We start from the raw sequence: 19,270 nt of genomic DNA, 5'->3' as shown, positions 1-19,270 counted from the left end.
GAAATATTTCCTAAAATGAAAAATAAAATAAATAAAAATGGTAAATTTGAAGGAAAAATCAGGTTGACCCAAAAAAAACGACACTCATGGCATGAGCGTAGATGAATGGCCACGACACGAAGTGAGGGCCAAAAAGAACTTGGGTGATTAAAGTCCACATGTACAACTCTGCTGCATGCCCAGTCCACATGTACAACTCTGCTGCATGCCCAGTACTGCAATATTGCATTACTTGTCAAATCCTGCCTTTTACTTGTCAAATCCTGCCTTTTACTTTCCAAATCCCTCTCCCTCTCTTATTGGGTGGATTCTTGCGATATCTTCTTTGCTAAGATCTCAATTATTTTGGTATACCATATTGAGAAATTGTTGGTATTAATATTTTACCCATGTATATATATATATATATATATATATTTTATATATTTTCTTATAAATTAAATAGATTAGTCATTAGATTTGTAGTAATTTACCTTTAACTTATATTCATAAATTTAATACTTAATTTATAAAATAAGATAAAAAAATATTGACATTAATTATTTTTCTATGTCATATATGACGACACGGCCTCATGGTGTCAGTCTCCATTAAAAACAAAAGTTTTCAACTTTGTAGAAAGAAGAGATAAAGATGGGTAAAGGGGAATTATGTTGGAAGTTGGAAGCCTTACCCACCAAGTTGGTGGCCCATGTGATTATATGTGCTTCGTCCAGGGAACGCATTGATTGATCGGTCCTCTTGCCGTGGACTGGTTTTAACATTGAGAATCACTAGCTGGCTAGCTTGCACTATACACTACCCAGAAATTCCCTTCTTCTAAGTCCATCGGTGTACATCAAGAAATTATGTGTAAACTACTTGTTTGTGTCTTTATACGATCGCCATTAATATTCCACTTTCTATCTTTTCATCTTTTGGAGTTAAATGATCTGTATGTACAACTGCTCAAGTCATATATATTATCATCTTTGGTCTCCCTGCAATATGAAAACGATGAATAAAACCACCCCCAATTACTTATTACTATGTGAAAAGGATTTGCTTGTCTACATTGTGGTCTTGTGGCAATGGTAGGTCAGGAACTTTTGTAATTAATTATATATTGACTGCTTGAATTCGGTGCAGTAATTTGGATGATTTTTTTTTTTTTTTTTTTTGAAAAGAGATAGATAAGAGATGAATGTTCATGTAATTACCGTTCTCAATTTGAATAGTCAAGTAGGAAATTCTTATTGTTATATAAAGTAAAAATGGAAATTGTGAGCGTTTTGTGTATTGAAAGGAGCACACTACTAGTTTTGTTTTTGTTTTGGTGGCGGTATATTTAAGGGAATCGAGTAGCAAATATTGCAAGGCAACCGGTAGCTAGGTACATATAATAGAAATAGAAAGGTAAAATTTGTTTCTTTGTTTTTTTTTTTCTGACATATAAACTTGTCGATCGGATTGATTGACTAGAACTAATGGAGGTACAAAAAAATTCTCTAGAATAAATTGCCATGTACCTAATTAATTAAGAAGGTGAAAGGAAAACCAGTAAGTGGACGAAAGTTCCTCTTCCTCACTACTGAATTTCACTCGATGAATAAAATAGTCATGTTTTGACCTTCACCAACCCAATATAATTATGCTCCTAAAAGTCCATTTCACGTGCTCTTTGGGTGACCAACCCATGCAATGCAAACTCCTATAAATACCGATCCTTTGCTTCCCATTTTCTCTACGTCCAACCAAACACATTTGAAGCCAAAAAGTCCACTGATATTGTTATTATTATGGCTCCCGTCGTCTCAAAAATTGCCATAATCGGGGCTGGGGTGAGCGGCTTAGCAGCCGCTAAACAGCTAGCCCACCACAACCCCATTGTTTTTGAAGCCACCGACTCCATTGGAGGAGTCTGGAGGCACTGTTCATACAACTCCACAAAGCTTCAGTCCTATCGCTGTGATTATGAGTTTTCCGATTTCCCTTGGCCTGAAAGGGACAACAACACTTTTCCGTCCCATACGGAGATATTGGACTACTTGCAATCCTATGCTGAGCACTTTGATGTGCTCAAATGCGTCCGGTTCAACACAAAGGTAGTGGAGATCAGGTTTGTTGGTGACCGGGAAGCAGCTGCTGATTTCACCGGCAAACCGGGGAATCTGTTGCCCGGACACCCTGTTTGGGAGGTTGCTGTGCAAACCAACCATTCAGAAACTATTCAGGTTGTTACTATATATATATACATATTCTTAATTTCTCCAAACAAAATTAAGGATATTGTACAACAATTGGCGTACTTGTCTGAGCCCATATATTAATTGTCTTAGGGCTCCAAAGAAAACAGAGAAAGTAAAAAAAGTAACACGATTTTTCTTGCATCTTTCTTTTCCTAGAAGTAGAAGGAAATTGCGACGTACACCTCAGTCATGAGTCTCATGATATATATATATATAGTCGTATCAACCATAAACTTCTTTGAAGTCCCACATGTTTTGCTAGGTCTTTTCTTAGACGCCGGATTTCTTGCTATTAATTATAAGAGTTTTGTGTAATCCTTTGATACTTTCATCCAACAAATTAATTAAATAATAATTATTTTTTGTCAGCTTTTGCTTAATTTGAAGGTTCGCAAACTTTTAGAATAAGTGATTTAACACAGTTGACATTAATATATATAAAAAATTATGCAACCAAAGTTCCTATTTTATATATATATATATATATATATATATACACAGTTGACATTAATATATATAAAAAATTATGCAACCAAAGTTCCTATTTTATATATATATATATATATATATATATATATATATATATATATATATATAGATGGTTGTTAATTATCATTAATACTGCTTTCACATTAACTGATCAGTTTATGGAGGAGTAGATAATATAAATAACGACTTTTGTTTATTTGCTTCATTCAGTGGTACGCCTTCGAGTTTATTGTGGTTTGCATTGGAAAATACGGGGATTTACCAAAATTTCCGGAATTTCCACGCAACAGAGGCCCTGAGATATTTCAGGGCCAGGTTTTGCATTCCATTGATTACTGTAAACTTGACAAGGAAGCTGCTTCAAAACTACTTGAGGGGAAGAAGGTTGCAGTCATTGGCTACAAGAAATCAGCAATTGATTTAGCACTGGAGTGCGCAGAGGCCAACCAAGGTATATATACTTAGACCTTAATTTATATATTTATATGTATATAGATGCAAACAAGTGAAAAAAAAAAGGTTTTCAAAAGTTCTTCTCATCCTTTTTGTGGTTGATCGAGTATTTCCTTCCTTTCCTTTCCAACACAAAAGATAATTAGTGGAAGCCTACCCTACGCCATCTTCAAAGATATAGAGAGAATTCATGAATTCATGTGGGGTGCACAAATTGTGTATTTCATTATAGTAGAAAAGACTTTCTATTTTTGGGAGTGGTGGGGGCTAGCTAGCTTGGCATCCAAGATAAAATAAGCATATGCTGCTGATTTTCCACGTCCAGTTGGAATTTGCATGGTTTGATACGATTAAGATTTATTTGACTTTTATGGATGAACATGTTTCAAACGATTCTAAATCATAAAACTTGGAATTCCACACATCAGTTTTTGACTTTATTACTGCTGATGTACTATGAGGAAAAAGGTTGGGCATGTGTCAATTTTCAACACCCCCCACTTGAACAAAGGCGGTCTTGTCTGCTCCATATTTGGCCCAATCTTGGAAATTTCTTCAGATAACCCACATGTCAAACTCTCATGACATGCATGGGACAATTTGGATGTATTATGCAAGAAAATAATTAACTTCTCTGTTCCTGATATTTTCTTCGTAAAGAAAAAGTAACTGTCATGCCAATTTCTTGTTTTTTTTTTTCTTAGATAACTAACATTTATCAAAGCAGATGCCCTGACTTTAAACTTTGATTCTATAATTTACTTAATTTCACTTAATAATTTATTTAAATTTTTGAGATAAATGATGATTTAATGTGCTGTGTAATTGTTTTTGTAGGACCAAATGGACAACCATGCACCATGGTGGTAAGGACTTTGCACTGGACGGTTCCCCATTACAGGGTTTGGGGTTTGCCATTCTACTTGTTCTACTCAACAAGGTTGTCTCAGTTCCTACATGCAAGACCAAACCAAAGCTTTCTCAGGGCCCTTCTTTGCCTTCTTTTATCTCCCATGGTAAATCCACATCTCTTAATTAGTGCATATATTTATATGCACTAACAAATTAATATATATTTAGCAGCACAAAATATTGTGGCTGATGAGGAGTACTAGCTAGAGGGGCTAATGTTATTATATGATTTTCAACAGAGGCGTGGAGTGTCAAAATTTATCGAGTCCTATTTGCTATGGAAACTTCCTCTGCAGAAGTATGGATTAAGACCAGACCACCCTTTTGAGGAAGACTATGCATCATGTCAGATGGCTATTATGCCAGAAAATTTCTTCCCTGAAGCTGATAAGGGGAAGATTGTCTTCAAAAAAGCATCAAAGTGGTGGTTTTCAAAGGAAGGAATTGAATTCGATGATGACACTAAACTGGAGGCTGATGTTGTGATTCTTGCAACTGGTTTTGATGGGAAGAAAAAGCTCAAGACCATCTTACCAGAGCCTTTTCGTAGTTTGCTAGAATATCCTTCTGGGGTCATGAATTTGTACAGGTAATTAATTAAGAAAAACATTGTTAAAATTGTTGTCATAATCAAACTATATTTCAAGGGATCAAGAATAATGGAGAAGTTTTTTTTTTTTTTTGGCCTTTTTTGATTGCAGGGGTACAATCCATCCATTGATTCCAAACATGGCTTTTGTGGGTTACATAGAAAGTGTCGCAAACCTTCACTCTTCGGAGCTGCGTTCCATATGGCTAGCTCGTCTTGTAGATGACAAATTCAAGCTCCCAAGTGTTGAGAAGATGATTCAGCAGACTACTCAAGAGATTGAAATATCAAAGAGAACCACTAGGTTCTATAAAAGGCATTGCATTTCAACTTTTAGCATCAATCACGGTGATGAAATATGTGAAGAGATGGGATGGAATTCTTGGAGGAAGAAGAACTGGTTTTCAGAAGCATTTAGCCCCTATTGTGGTGAAGACTACAAGGAAAGCAGTGATATCTGAGCGAGAGATTTCTAGTGTAATTTATATCTTATAATCGTTTAAGTACTTAAAGATAATATATATAAAAATATGACGAGTAATGCTATACTTACTCACACTTCTTTACACTTATTTTTCACACTATAGGTGACTTTTAAAATCACAATTGGATGATCTATCTCATATTCAATGGTGATTTTAAAATCTACTTTATGTATGTGAAAAAAATTGTGCCAAAAAAAGGAAGTAAGTGTAACATTATTCATATATAATACATAAAAGATAATAGATATAATAAATATACATAGCATGCAGAGGAGGATTAAAGATCTCTATGTTTAGTTTGAATAAAAAGTATTTGCAGTTTTATATTGTCCAGAAAATTGTTATATAGTAAGCATTTAATATCTCAATTGTCTTTTAAACAAAACAGTCACCACGCTTGATTTTCATTCCCTGAAAAATTCAAAATAGTTTGGTGTTCTGTTCTAGAGCAGAAATGATCACCTTCACACCTGGTGGCTAACAACTAAAGTAATTACTAATTACAAAGGGCTTGAATCATACAAGATAAAAATACTTTTCGAAGGGGAAACAAAAAAAGAAGAAGACTATAAAGAGGCTCAAAGGCTTTGAAGTAGTTTCAAGGTCTCATCAACATGCTTTTCAGGTTGGAACTGGTTGTTGTAGATGAGTTGAACCTCTCCTTTCTTGTCAAGAACATAGGTCTGTCTCCCAGGCAGTGTTCCGAACAGATCTGATGGCACTCCCCACTCTTTCCTCACCTTGTTTCCCTCGTCACTCAGCAAAGTGAAAGGAAGCCTATATTTCTTTGCAAAAGCCTACAAACATTTAAACCTTTCTTTGTCAACTTTAAGCATGATTAGCAACAACTAGCTAACTAGGAGCCTAAAATGGCTAAAAAACTCTCAAGGGTGATTGATGTTGGTAGGATGAGTTATGAATATTTTTTTAATAGCTTAAAAGTCTTGAAATCGCAAAAGCTTACCAAGAAACATTAAAAAAGAATATACTTGAAAGCATCCAAAATATAATACTAGTGCTTATGACTTCATGCATGTTTAGAATTTGTGATCTTATTATACCTTGTGAGATGATGGATCATCACCGCTAATCCCAACAACCTCTGCTCCTGCTTTCTTAAATTTCTCATAGGAATCCCTGAAAGCACAAGCCTGTCGGGGTATCAAATGGTTAGGCCCTGCTCTGCATAACCCTTAAAAGGCTCTGTATATCAATGTGAATCTATTCTCACAACAGTTAAAACCCACAAAACATTGACAATAATATTCTCAATCTAAACATGAATTATGATTCTGCAGCAGGAAGAACAACATTATTCCAGGCTGCCCATTAGCTAACATAATTCATATAGTTAACCTGGTAACAAAACAAAAAAGAAAAAAAAAAAAAAGAACCTGTTTGGTGCAGCCAGGGGTCTCATCAGCAGGGTAGAAATAGACCACCACTGGCTTGCCTTTGAATTTAGAGAGGTTCACATTTCTTCCATCCTGATCTTTCAATGTGAATGATGGTGGGACCGTACCTTTGTTCACCTGTCAAGAAACATTCATTGTAACCCTTACAAAAATACACTATAAACATAATTCTATACAGTGAGTAATGTACCTTGGCAAAAATGGAGCCCTTGGCTGAGGAAGAAGATGGGATTGACAAAGAGGAAGAATAAGAGACTTTGAGGCCATAAAACTGGGATTGGGATGATTTGGAGAGAAATGGGAGGTTATGAGACAATGGGTGTCTGGGAGATTGTGTGTGGAGTAGAGAGGGCAGAGAGTGGTTTGGGAGAGTGAGGGAAGCCATGGGATAGAGAGAGCAATGAAGGGCTCTTCTGCATTCCTATCTGTTTACATTTACTTGGGAAAGACAGGGAATGGGGATAGATTGGCTTCTGGCGTGGACGATTGCTGACCCCAACCTCTCATTTACAGGGCACCTGTCTATCTACATGAAATGATAGCACTAAATTATTTTTAAGGAAAAAATAAAAAATAAATAAAAATTGAAGGGCTAACAACTTAAACAAAAGAGAAATGCGATATACCACACTTTTATTTCACTTTGCTAATTAGCCCTGGAATCTTTTGTTATTATTAATTTTTTTTTTTTTGAAAAAACAAGAAAAGCATTAATAGAAGGGTTGATTGACATTATCACACCAACAAAGTGATATAAAAATGTGATATATAACATTACTCTTAACAAACAAGTCTTTGCACCCAGCTTCTACCCACAATTTTAACGAAAATCGTAATAATACTATATCAACATCAATTATATTATGAAATGTGTCCTTTAAATAAAAAATATAAAACAAAAAAATAAAAATTGAAATGGATGGTTCAGTCACCCCATTTGGCCATTAGGGAATGGTCCAACCCCCCCCCCCCCCCTTTCAGTTTTTAATTTTTTTTTAATAAAATAATTATATTGTTACTTGACAGTGATTCAACAAAATAGGATGACTCCGCCATTCTTTATAGCCAAATATGAGACATGTGTTACACCATAATTGGTGATGGCATGGTATTATGATGGCTTTGGCTAAAAATTTTTTTGGATGGAAGTAGGGTGGAAGAACTATTTTGTCAATTTTATTTACCATATAAAGTTTTCAGTCAATTTTTGTACTCCATAAAGCTATTTACAATACAGTAGTGATTTTGCATTTTCTTTCCTATTTTTAATCTCTTTAGAAATTGAAACAATCAAGAGGGGCCGGGGGAACTTTCGCAGTTATTACCAATATGATTTCAGCGTTTGAATTGTAAGTCTGTTGACTGCACATCCCGATCCCAGGTAAGTAATAGCCCTAAATTATACATTTTCTATATATTAAAAGCATCATAAATACAGAGATACGTTCAAAGAAACTTCAGAAATTGACTCCAAGGAATTTTCAAAAACGAAAAAAATTGGACTTATAGAAACTTCAGAAATTGCTTCTTTGGTCTTAAAAGCTTCAAACCCAATCAATCTCAGTTGGAAGTCAGAGTGAGATTTCCGTATCAGCCCTGAAAATTCAAAATAAAATTGATATTGGAATATCTATCACAGTTGTTAATACAGTTGAATCAAATTTTGAACATCATTAAGCTTGCCTTCATTTCATATTGGAATCAAAACATATGTCAGCTTTACTCTGACTAGTCTTTGCTAGACTACTTTCATAAATTTAAACTCTTCATATCTTGGACCGACTTTTACTCAAAACTATTATTGCTAAATATCAACTTTACCCTTTTCAATGGAGGAGACTTTTGTTTTGTAGCTAGTGTTCGTTCTTCATCGACAGCTCCATTCCGGTTTTCGACAGTACCTCTCCTACAACAACCATTTTATAATAGTTGTAGCTTTTACCGCTTAGGCCTCTTCATTGAGTCATTTTGCTGTTTATTACCACCTTGTGCTGCCTTTAGAGAGGCCCGTTTCATATTTGAATCTTTTAGGATCATAAATGAAACTATTGCCTATTGTTTCAATTTGTTTGTACTACCTTTCTTGCTTGGTTGCCCACTCTGGTATTATTGCTTGATCCCATGTAACCCATTTCCTTAAAAAAAAAAAATCATTTCAAGGCCCTGTTTTGACGGTGAAAGGGCCCATCCCAGGCAAATAGTCCAATATATGGAGGTTGGGCTGCATCCCAGGCAGAAAATCCACCTTCTCATTTCAACAACTCTACGGACTAGGGAGTGATGAGCGCATGAACCATCCTAAAGCCCTTAAACCACGATTCATCATCAATTTTTCTTCTTATTGTTCTTTTCCTTATCTTTTACGGGTGCGGGTTTGTTGAATTGTTAGTTGGGTTTGGTCTTCTGGGTCCGATTGTGTTCGTTTTCGTGTGTTTTGGAGGTTTGAGAAATGGAGGGGTTACAGAAATTGATTCCTAAAGTCTCAAAGGAGACGAAGTTAGGCTCTTCCAGCTCTTCTCCTTTATCCGAGACTCCCTATTTGAGTGGCGGTAGAGGGGGAGGAGGAGGAGGAGTTTCTGCCGCTTTATCTTCTTCTTCTGATCCGTCTCATGTTTTGGTCACCAGGGCTCCTCGGTACTTCCACTACTCTCTCTCTCTCTCTCTCTCTCTCTCTCTCTCTCTCTCTCTCTCTCTCTTTTTGATTTACAATGTCAATATGTTGTATTTATTTTAATTTTTTTTTTTTTGTATGAGCTTCTTCCTGTTATACAAAATGGTTTCTTTGGTATTAATATGAATGAATTTCTCAGCATTTTCCAAAGCTTAAATACTGAGGTTCGATGTACATGTTTGTTAGTATGATGGTGAAGGCTGTTAACAAGTAGTTACCCAGTAATGTTAGGCAAAGTTATGTGGATTGAGAATTTAGAACGGATTTGGGTCTTTCCTAATATATTCAATGGCGGAGCTGGGATTTTGATTCATAGGGGCAAAATTGAAACCTAGAGTTGAAAAAAAAATTGATTAAAAATATTAAAGAATATAACTAACGAAATTTATAGTCAAACTTGCCAACAGCAATCCCTCTGTCTTTATGATGGACCTTTTTATATAAGCTTTGCCCTCTTTCTCTCTTCGAAGTCCAATTTTCAATCTAAAATCCAAAAACCTATATATGTTGCTCCTAGTACATTCTCATGCACCAGTGTCAAAATTATACTCCACACTTGGACAATTCCAGCATGCATTTCAAAATGATATAAGCACCTGCAGGGCGTCAATATGCAGCGGTTACATGTCACCTAAAGTTTGCAAAGGAAACAAAACTGAAGGACTTGAAAATCCTTAAAATTCAAAAACTCAATGAACCAAAACTCACTCTTCTGCGGTTTGAGGAATTGAATGACCCAAAATAAAACAACCAAAATTGAGGGGTTATTTGCCCCCTCTCACCCCCCGACTCCGCCGCTGAATATATTTGTATTCAGAATTATGGTACCAGTCATGGTATGTGTCATTTTACAAGTGATTGGTGGTGTTTCGGTAGAGCGTGACTCTAGGTTGTCCTGAAATTTGGTTGTAGAGTGATATAAGGTTGTTTTGCTGGTTTTTGTCACCATGAATGCCACTTGTTTAGTAGTATTTTCTGTCGATACAATATGGATGCAACAAAAACGTTCTGGTGACAGTGCTTACCAAATTTTTACTGATTCCTTTGTCAGATAAAATTCCACTAAGCTTTGGTTATGGTGCTTCCTGAACTTGGTTTATAGACACCGGAAGAGTTTAGGCCAGCCATTTTGCAGCCTGAAATTTTACGCTTACACTATTTGGGCTATAGGTACTGCTTGTTTTAAATAACTTTTGGATAGTTTTAAAAAATCTGGTGTGGTGGATGCTGGTTAGCAGTTTAGTGAGTTCAGCAAGAAAGCTCCTGCAAATTGTCTAAACTGTGTAAATTGGAGATTCTATAATGGCTCTGTTTTGTCAATGGAAACCAAACTGCAATTATTAAATTTTTTTTCTTCCTCTCCTTATATTTTTCAATTTTCTCTTCCAAAATGGCTATTATTGTATGTCTGGTTGCAGACAAATGATATCACTGTGGACTTGCTCAAAGCTTTGTGCTATTTCCTTTGTTGTTGGGGTTGTATTTGGGTACACACTGAAGCGACGTGTTCAACGCTGGGCTTCCAAACTTCTCAAGAGATTGAAAGATAATTGATTCCACCCCGTCCTTCTCATTTTATGCCAACTTCAGTGTTATCATTTACAGGTAAACTTTTCTGCTGATTATAGCTACTTACGCGCAAAGAGAAAAATTTGGATAATTTTCAGCTCCAAGGCAGGCAATTAGTCTCACTTCATCAATAGATGAATGATTTTGCTGATATATATTTTTTGGTGGGGGATTTACGGAGGGGGGCCAATTTGGAGTCATTGAAGCAAGAAATCTACTATTTGCATTTTCCTTTCTTTGTTTTATAAAATTCTCTTCTGTTGGACTGAACTAGTAAATGAGTAATACATAGTAATTGCATTTACATCTTGTGAGCTACCATCATTGATACATGATATCTTTTTCTTTAGAATCATTAGAATAATTACAACAAAATAAGCTGGTATTTTGATGGCAATCCCTTTACTTCAAAAATACTCCTTGTGAAACTCGAAGCGTGTGGAGGTCTTGCGAGTCAGCTCGTAAGATAGCTTCTTCAGCTCCTTTGCCAAAACTGGCATCCCACAGTAGAAAACCCCTGCAAAGTAACAATCTCTTTTACCGTTAGACGACCTTCTGTATCCTGGAGATTATTCATGTTCATGCATCCTAGAGTCTAAACAATTGTGGGCTACATGAGTCAATTTATCATAATGTGAGGGTTTTCTGTTTAGACTACCGTGGCCACCTTAATTGATAAATAGAATGAAATAACTTCAAATAAGATGACCTACAGTTCTATACATCACAAAAATTCTAATATATTTCTGATATATCCCATTTACTTGACATTTTAAATCTCTACTTTAGTCGAGACCCCTGAATAGAGCTAGAACTGTAGGTGCAAAACATGTTGGGCAATCCAAGCCCAATGAGTTGAGTTAAAGGCTTCTTAAGAGTTCGGCTGTTTATATCTATTTCATTTGAGTCATTTGGCGCTGAGTTGTTGAATCGGATGGCTGCTAGTGAAGTTTTTTCCTTAACGGTATGCACCCGGTTCCACCCTCTGATCTCAGCATTACATCGCTCAGTTTGCATGCATGATGGCATATGGCTCTGTATTAACAATTGTGTTTTGGTAGAGTATCTTTACCTACTGTTGCATATGGATACTTTGAAGCTATTTTAGTAAACACCTCTTTCCAATTAGGCCTAGCAAAGTGCGTCCTGACCTGTAACAAATCAATACATACCACTGTTTAGGCCATAAGATTGCTAAGTGCCTTCCGCTGCCCATATTTGTTGATTGGCTATATGGAAAACTTGTGTCTGTTCACTGTAAAGGTAATGAAAGATCTTACTCGGGTTCCTGATAGGATGTCAACCCCATGTTTGGCATGGTTGAGAGCTTGAACCATTGTGATCAATGTTGACCTTGCATCGTGCTCTTCATATACACTTGTAAGGTAGTTGTGAAGCTCAATTTGACCCTAAATATATATAAGAGGAGAGAGTCAACAGTCACTTGCCTGCTCATTTGTGATGATTCAAAGTACATATAATTTTGATGGGCAGTGATTAAAACTTAAAAAAGTCATTATGCATTACTTTGTGATCCATTTCTGCTACTTCGTCCATTACTCCTTTAAACCATTCAAAGGACCCGGTTTCTCTGGTAACCCAGTAGAAATGAGCATTTTTAATTCTCTGGCACTTCTTCCTTCCACCCGGTGTCAAATTTGAAGATGTAAAACTATTGAAGCTGTCAACTGAGATGGTGGTATCTGTGTTCGAATCCTAGGCCAACAGAATGTGAAACATCAAAATCTGAAAGAGAAAAAGTGTTCTAAAAATAAAGAGAAGTGGTATGCTTGAATATGAATTCTACCAGTGGTTCTTCTGTTCTTGTATTGTTTAGAAGATCTCTAAGGATGCTTATAAAAGGGGTAGCCCCAATTCCAAGTCCAACTAGTAGCAAGACATCATAATTTTTATAGTCCTGCGCTGGAGCTCCATATGGGCCATCAACAAACAATCTGGGTTGGCTGCATCAATAAACTAAACTGAGTTGACATCTCCCTATGTATTTTGTCTGTATGCCAATCAAAGAAGGTAATGTTAGACTGTCATACCCTCTCTGAGCCACTTGCCCGAATACACTAAATTTGGCTCGACCAATGATAGATGGTAAACCCTCAACCTCAGTGAAAATTCGCTTCAATTCTTGCGTCCAGTCTCCTACAGTCCGGATGTGAACACTTAGGTAATCATCTCCTGGCGCTGAAGTTATCGAAAATGGATGCCTGGAAAGGACAAAGGATTACGAAATCACATTTCCTAGGAATGGAGGTTTTGAGAGGGGAAGCTGAGCAATTCTTACCATTCAAATTGAGAGATTTTTGGGCATTGCAGAAATATGTACTGCCCGCTTGTGTACTTGAATCCCGGAGGCTTGGACATGATTAAACAAAAAACATTTCCTGGTAGTACTGAAATCTGCAATGAACAAGAACGTGTTGAAAATCTCTGGTTCTCCACCAAAAAAAAAAAATGTTGCTATTCTTAAACATCTACTACTTCTATCATAGCCTGGAGAAGCTAATATATCAGTTGTTTTGTTATGAAAAATCCATTACCTTCAATATTTTAACTGAATAATGCTCTGATCTACACGTTCGCACACTCCGCTCTGCTATGTAGAGCAGTAATGGAACAGAGACGTACATCCATGTCTGGAAAGTTAGCAAAGCATTCAGTTCCAATACTAGTGGTTAGCAATCCTCTTGTGTCTTACTCACAAACGATCCTTACCGTTTTCTGATACCACCGGTGGCTAAAGAACAAGAAGGTTCCATGAACAAGTACCAAAATGTAGACGAGCCCCAGAAGGTGATGGGAGTACCAAAATGCATTGAAGCCCGTCAATCTGTTGAACGGTGCAGGCAGCCTCACCACATTTTTCCTGAACTGAGGTGTTGCTAGAGTGAATGAAACGGCCATTAAAACCACCATGGAAATCCCAGTCACGCCTTCAACGCCCTTCAATAGGTCTTTGTACGTGGGCTTTTTGTTTCCGAAATCGGAAGATATCAAGGCAAATTCTTCTGGAGATGAGTTTATAAGGCGAGGAAAGTCGCATGCCAGATGGGTTCCCGCATGAACGAACACTCCAATGACTATAGCACATGCAATCACCTGTCAAGTAAAATGATAAGGGAATTGTAAGAATGATTTAAACTGCACTGTGAATAAGTGATTGTCCTCTAATTACAAGGTAGTTTATATATATATATATATATATATATATATAAGGAGTTGGTTGGAATTGTCACATCATCATTGTAGGATACTTTTAAGATAAAAATGAGATTTCTAGCATTACTCTTATTTATTGGGGATAGATATCAACTCTAAAAGTATTAGTAGTAATGCTACTCTTTATACTCAATTCACATTGGCTAATGTGACATGTTGTAAGTGATTTTTTTTATTGTTTTATTTAAATAACTGATATCATAAGCCTCTTAAAATACGTTATGTTAGCCAATGTAAAATTAGTGTGATAATTGAGTGTGAAAAGTAGCACAACTTTTAATCAAAATCGCTCCTAGTACTCCAAAAGGCAGGTGTGCATACAAGCTATGATAGCCATTTTGTTTGGTATTTTTTTTCTTTCTATAGTTTGGTTTTTAATACTTGAGTATAAATAATGCTAGTCTTTATACCCAAATCATACCCGGTGATGTAGCGTATTAAGTGATTCTTTTTTTAAGCGACTAATATGAAAAAATATTTAAAATACGTCACATCAGTCGGTGTAAGATGGGTGCATGTAAAGAGTAGCATTACTCTTCGACTACAGTCTAGTGTCCCTAAATGTGAGTCGTTTCTTTATTTATAAACACCCTACTCATGAATTAGTGACTCCTATTACCTTGTGGAAATTAATATTGTCGTCAAAGGGGACAAAGGCCCTGGCTCTTGTGGACCGAAGCCATGTCAGCGTGTTTCGACAAACGGGTACGAGGACTAGAGCCATGTTGAGCTTGAGAGTCTCTGCAGCCCCTTTGGCCGTTGGCAAGCAATAACCCAGGACGTGAAATGCTGCCCTATTTCTGTATTGGATGAATTTCCAGATGAAAAGGCCTGCCATGGCAATCAACCACAACAACAAAATCCAACCCCTCCGCCAATTCTCTAGTATCAGACACCGGATTGATCCGCTTACTCTTCGCATCACATTCATAGGCGCCAAGGAACTCAGGTTCTGACTCCACCCTACACTTGCTATGCTCAGTGGTCTGCTGTTATTCATGTAATTGTCTCTTTGTAGAAGAAGTGTTTCTAATTGCCATAACTGAGTACAAGAACCAAGAAGAAGAAGAAGAAGAAAGGGTTCAAATATTGTTGTGACAGTAAAGAACAGTGACATGATAGCCAGTTGAAGAAGGGTTTTAATTACCTCAATATATCCAAGGTTTTCTGGATCTAGTTCTTCCATAATCAATGAAGCATATTCTTCAGCCTGTTCTTTTAGCTTCGATAGCTTGTTTGCAGATGCGCTGAGCATTATAAGCTGTAATTAAATAGAGAAACATAGTGAAGCTTAATGCTATCGTCCTATTCCTAACATGCAATTAATTCACGAACTTCCCTTATGAATTGTGCACCATCTATATATCTATGGTTCTATAAGAATTTTCAATTTTCAGAACACGTGAAAAGGTGCCATCCTTTTGTTGTTGCCAAGGCATAATAAGCAACCAGAAGAGTCAAATTATGAATGAGGTGTTAAATTTAAATTTGATAGAGGTCTAGCTTAATTTTTATGCCTATATATATAACTTAATAAAACAAATTTAAAGAAAATTGAAAACCAAGGGAGGTACGGCTCTCCTTAATCTATATGTAGTTTGTCCCTGCCAACAAGCCCAAGTGAGAGCAAAAACGACGATGTTTTGTGCCCGGTGAATTTTGTAAATGTGCATGCGAGATGCAACTCTTTACCCGTACAAAATTAAGGACAAATTTTTCTTTTAAATTGGATTGGAGAAAAATTTTATCAATTCAGTTTATTAAACTAACATATATTAAAAATGCATATGATTTTCGCATATAATTTTTTAAATAGATATAATAAACATATACTCTATTAAAAATGCATGTCAATTTAGTAAATTGAGTTGAAAAAAATTTCATCCACTCAATATATTTGAAACAAAACTTTATAAGGAAAAAAAAAAAAATGTTGCTCACCTCTTGCACTTCCTCCCTCGTAATTCTTCCATCCTCGTTGCTATCCGCCCTGCAAAAATAAAAAAATACATTAAAGTTCTTCTGCTCAAGAAGACAAGAACGAATGAATATTCGAAAATATTAATTTATTACTACTATTAGTCCCACCCTCGAATTGAAATGATTGTCACGAAGTAGGCAGTCTAACATCCAGGATAAACTTGTTTAATACCCATAACATGAAAAGATACCCCGATGCCTCATCACCTATGCAAAGTAGCTACCCATTATTGATCCTCTTGTTTTTTTCACTTGTATTTCGATGAGGCAAGGAAATATACAATATGTAATGTCAACTATATTTGACCCCACCCCTCCAAATTCCCATCTCTTCCTTTGTATATTTCTGTTTTAACTTTTTCTTTCGGTTATAACAATAAAATTCAAAATCAGCAAAAAGAAGAAAAAACAAGGAAGTGCAGTAAAATGAAGAGGATTCTAGGCCGTACATGTCGAAGAAGATCTGAAGGCGGGCGTCAAAGCTCTGGTCCGAAATCTGGAGCCAGAAGTCACGAAGCTCTTCTTTTGTGATCCTCCCTACATTCTGTCTCCTCCTCCGCGCCAACGCGTCGAATATCCCCACCGCAAACTCCTTCGACTCCTTCCCCATCCCTGCCCAACCACAATTTTTCAGTTTTGTTCATCTCTGTAACTAATTAACCTCTATCAGAAAATAAAATAAAAATAATTAATATATTTACTGTTAATTAATTACCTATGCATTCACCGAAGTCTTCTCGAGCAAGCAAGCCATCCTTGGCGAGCGAGTCGAACCTGGCCTCCACATTTCTGCACAACTCGTCGGCGTGGGAAGCTCCCTTGGCGGTGCTTTTGCTGATGAATCTCAGACCTTTGAGCGCTTGCTGTGCGCTCGATCTCGTCCGTTGAAGTCCCGCTCTGATTTTGCGAGCGTCGCGGGCTGATATCGTGTTGCGCTCCTCCGTGTCCGACGCCGACGTCCGCGAGCTCGACTGCGATTTCAGCCACGGGAATTTCCGCCGGATTCTCGACGTCACGGAGAGGCTCCTCGCCAAAAATCCTTCCGGCTCTACCTCTCCGGTCGCGGCGGTCGTCGTCGGCGTGACGCTGCAGACGACAATGGAGTCTTCCTCGAGCTCCAGCGTGACTTCGACTGTGTCCTGGTCATCGTTCCGTCTCAGGTCGTTGAGAAATATCGGCAGCATTGCCCCGCCGATTCCATGTTCGCCGGAGTCGTCTTCACTGTCTTCAAATTGTTCGAATGCGCGGCTACAATTGGACCGCCTCGAACTGCATCTTCCAAAAGACGACGACGACAACCTCATCACTTTCTCTCGTCAGGTAAATTCAACTCCTCCTCTGTATCTTTAATTTCTGCTTTGTAAAAGCCCATACACATACACACAGAGAAAAAGAGAGAGAGAGAGAGAGAGAAGTTAGCTTTGAATCTTGATTGACACGTTAGGGAGCCAAATGGTCTTAAAACACTAAACTAAAATAGTAAAACAAGACAAACACCTCTCAACCAATCTCCACACACGATTTCAACGCCTTCGTGCCTTAGTCGTGCTTCTAAGAGTAGTTGAGATTTTCGCCCCTACCGTATATACAATATTATGATTATGCTGTATTCATCCATAAATTTAAAATTTTAAAATTAATTAATTAATTAATTTATTGTTCTGTTATAAAGATTAACGAGTTTTGAGGAACAAATTGAACCATAAAAGGCACAAACAATGGCTCCAGACTCCGGTGGAATAGTTTTTTATTTGTTGCTGCAGAATGTAGATTCTTTTTGTTGCAAATAATTTAGAGAGCCTGAGTTTAATAGAATATATATATATATATATATAGAAGGTGGAGGAGTGAGTTGGATTACAAAATGAGGTGGAATCATTTCATTTTATTTATGGTCTAATATTTACATTTGAGTAGAGGTGGTAATTAATTAATTAATTAATAATGGGTAGTTTTTTCACAATTTTAATGCGGCGCTGTTTGTAGTTATTCAAGTAAAATTGCATGCGGTTCTGATGTCATATATATACTTAAAGCCCCCAGTTAACTTTTGACTGATGCAATCATTGCTTTTAGGAATTCATTTCTGATCATAGTTGTAATCATTGGTTTTTTGATTATTCATTCCATTTCCCATATTATAAAAATGAGATTATCGGAAATTGACTTTTTGCTACGTACCTATAATATTATGGTATCTGGTAATCATTGACTGCTACATCGGTGACTTTACCCTAGCTGCTTCTCGATCGTTCCTAGCTGCATAACATATTAACATCTATATATATATATAAAAGAAAATAGAAAAATAGAAAGAGGTGAAGAACAAATTATGTGGAGGATTTAATCAAATGGGTGATAGTGAGAGAAAGAGAGAGATGAAAGGAACAAATTAACTTGCTGATCAATATATATTGCCCACTTACCAGGAGTTGAAATTTTGGCGAAAGAAGAAGTGATCGATCACGTGGATGTTGTATGTAGTAGCTTATAGGTAATTCATGGTAAAATCATGCAAAGAAAGCCCGGATTAATTAGCTTTCTAGAAGCCTTTCTTTCTGAAAGTAAACTAAAGGGCTAAAGGGGTCTCCGCTTGAAAACACTTAATGATAGGCAGCCCGTGGTCTTAGTGATTTGCATATCAATAGGCATTTGACTTGGTAGGAAGCAAAAACACTTGGTATACTGAATTATTGTTTTTTTGGGACAAAAGTCACAAAACAATAAAATAAAATAAAATAATAATTATCGTGTTCGTGTCTTCCACTTCTGCTAGAATAAAAAAATAAAAAATAAAAAAAAAAAAAAAAAAAAAAAGGAGCTAGTTTTTGGAGGTTGTTATGAGTCTTTTTACAAGGGCACGTCAGCGTCATATACAGGTCCATCAACTGGTTTGGTAGTAGTACAACACTTCCCTCGGAAACAAGTTGGCCCAGGCCTGCACGTAGGCCCTTCTAGAATGTCTACGTACGACCCTTCTACAATTTATAATATTTATGATCTATGGATAATATTATGCAGTACATTACTATATACATTATGGTTGAGCAAGTACATCCATGTCTCTTTGACGCAAAATGCATGGTTTCTTTCCAACTTTTGCTTCTAAATACATCCAAATGCGTATCGTGTCTGTCTATACATATCATATTTGGCTAGCTACCATGTGGAAATGTTGGCGATGTTAGGATCCATACTTTTACTTTATGAGTATTATTTCATCATATTGATATGCTAATTAGCCT

At 36.7% G+C, this 19,270-nt stretch overlaps 4 protein-coding genes across 8 annotated transcripts; 2 read left to right on the top strand and 2 right to left on the bottom strand.

Annotated features, from left to right (window-relative positions):
- Positions 1 to 1,778: 1,778 nt before the first annotated feature.
- FMO1 (flavin-dependent monooxygenase 1) lies at positions 1,779 to 5,132 on the top strand. The gene is made up of 5 exons (XM_059577621.2): positions 1,779 to 2,213; positions 2,928 to 3,168; positions 4,008 to 4,186; positions 4,322 to 4,671; positions 4,784 to 5,132. Exons 1-5 carry the CDS (start codon positions 1,779 to 1,781, stop codon positions 5,130 to 5,132), a joined length of 1,554 nt encoding a protein of 517 aa, XP_059433604.2.
- Positions 5,133 to 5,537: 405 nt separating this feature from the next.
- PRXQ (Thioredoxin superfamily protein) lies at positions 5,538 to 7,072 on the bottom strand. The gene is made up of 4 exons (XM_059576710.2): positions 6,762 to 7,072; positions 6,551 to 6,688; positions 6,218 to 6,307; positions 5,538 to 5,953 (listed from the first exon to the last, which is right to left on the bottom strand). The coding sequence occupies exons 1-4, from the start codon at positions 6,954 to 6,956 to the stop codon at positions 5,735 to 5,737; spliced, it is 642 nt and encodes a 213-aa protein (XP_059432693.1). The 5' UTR covers positions 6,957 to 7,072; the 3' UTR covers positions 5,538 to 5,734.
- Positions 7,073 to 8,835: 1,763 nt separating this feature from the next.
- Positions 8,836 to 14,759, top strand: LOC132165368 (uncharacterized). 5 transcript variants are annotated; one of them, XR_015909423.1, is made up of 3 exons: positions 8,836 to 9,205; positions 10,661 to 10,847; positions 14,693 to 14,759. XR_015909423.1 is itself a non-coding variant. In XM_059575897.2 (2 exons), exons 1-2 carry the CDS (start codon positions 9,021 to 9,023, stop codon positions 10,794 to 10,796), a joined length of 321 nt encoding a protein of 106 aa, XP_059431880.1. In that variant the 5' UTR covers positions 8,838 to 9,020; the 3' UTR covers positions 10,797 to 11,115. The 5 variants fall into 5 exon arrangements, 1 of the variants encoding a protein (XP_059431880.1); XR_015909421.1 differs by having other exon boundaries at positions 14,652 to 14,735; XR_015909420.1 differs by lacking the exon at positions 14,693 to 14,759 and adding an exon at positions 13,436 to 13,512.
- On the bottom strand, positions 11,206 to 17,344 carry LOC132165369 (Riboflavin synthase-like superfamily protein). The gene is made up of 13 exons (XM_088511623.1): positions 16,741 to 17,344; positions 16,475 to 16,637; positions 15,987 to 16,035; positions 14,665 to 15,306; positions 13,542 to 13,925; positions 13,367 to 13,462; positions 13,111 to 13,226; positions 12,863 to 13,033; positions 12,619 to 12,775; positions 12,339 to 12,527; positions 12,092 to 12,220; positions 11,884 to 11,962; positions 11,206 to 11,328 (listed from the first exon to the last, which is right to left on the bottom strand). The coding sequence occupies exons 1-13, from the start codon at positions 17,327 to 17,329 to the stop codon at positions 11,219 to 11,221; spliced, it is 2,874 nt and encodes a 957-aa protein (XP_088367749.1). The 5' UTR covers positions 17,330 to 17,344; the 3' UTR covers positions 11,206 to 11,218.
- Between the last annotated feature and the right edge of the window lie 1,926 nt (positions 17,345 to 19,270).

This window comes from Corylus avellana, chromosome 11 (genome assembly GCF_965113065.1).
Source record: "Corylus avellana chromosome 11, dhCorAvel1.hap1.2, whole genome shotgun sequence".
In the NCBI taxonomy this organism is placed as follows: Eukaryota; Viridiplantae; Streptophyta; class Magnoliopsida; order Fagales; family Betulaceae; genus Corylus; species Corylus avellana.
This window is presented reverse-complemented; position numbering and strand designations above follow the sequence as displayed.

Bases quoted from the DNA above. Each gene is read 5' to 3' on its own strand.
- FMO1 (XM_059577621.2), top strand. From the start codon at position 1,779: ATGGCTCCCGTCGTCTCAAAAATTGCCATAATCGGGGCTGGGGTGAGC. The intron at 2,214-2,927 runs GTTGTTACTATA...TGCTTCATTCAG, and splicing joins ACCATTCAGAAACTATTCAG to TGGTACGCCTTCGAGTTTAT. The intron at 4,187-4,321 runs GTAAATCCACAT...GATTTTCAACAG, and splicing joins GCCTTCTTTTATCTCCCATG to AGGCGTGGAGTGTCAAAATT.
- LOC132165369 (XM_088511623.1), bottom strand. From the start codon at position 17,329: ATGAGGTTGTCGTCGTCGTCTTTTGGAAGATGCAGTTCGAGGCGGTCC. The intron at 16,036-16,474 runs GTACGGCCTAGA...TTATTTTTGCAG, and splicing joins CTTCAGATCTTCTTCGACAT to GGCGGATAGCAACGAGGATG. The intron at 13,926-14,664 runs GTAATAGGAGTC...TTTACTTGACAG, and splicing joins ACAATATTAATTTCCACAAG to GTGATTGCATGTGCTATAGT.
- LOC132165368 (XM_059575897.2), top strand. From the start codon at position 9,021: ATGGAGGGGTTACAGAAATTGATTCCTAAAGTCTCAAAGGAGACGAAG. The intron at 9,206-10,660 runs GTACTTCCACTA...GTCTGGTTGCAG, and splicing joins TTGGTCACCAGGGCTCCTCG to ACAAATGATATCACTGTGGA.
- PRXQ (XM_059576710.2), bottom strand. From the start codon at position 6,956: ATGGCTTCCCTCACTCTCCCAAACCACTCTCTGCCCTCTCTACTCCAC. The intron at 6,308-6,550 runs GTTCTTTTTTTT...ATACCCCGACAG, and splicing joins CCCCTGGCTGCACCAAACAG to GCTTGTGCTTTCAGGGATTC. The intron at 5,954-6,217 runs GTATAATAAGAT...AAATGTTTGTAG, and splicing joins ATGATCCATCATCTCACAAG to GCTTTTGCAAAGAAATATAG.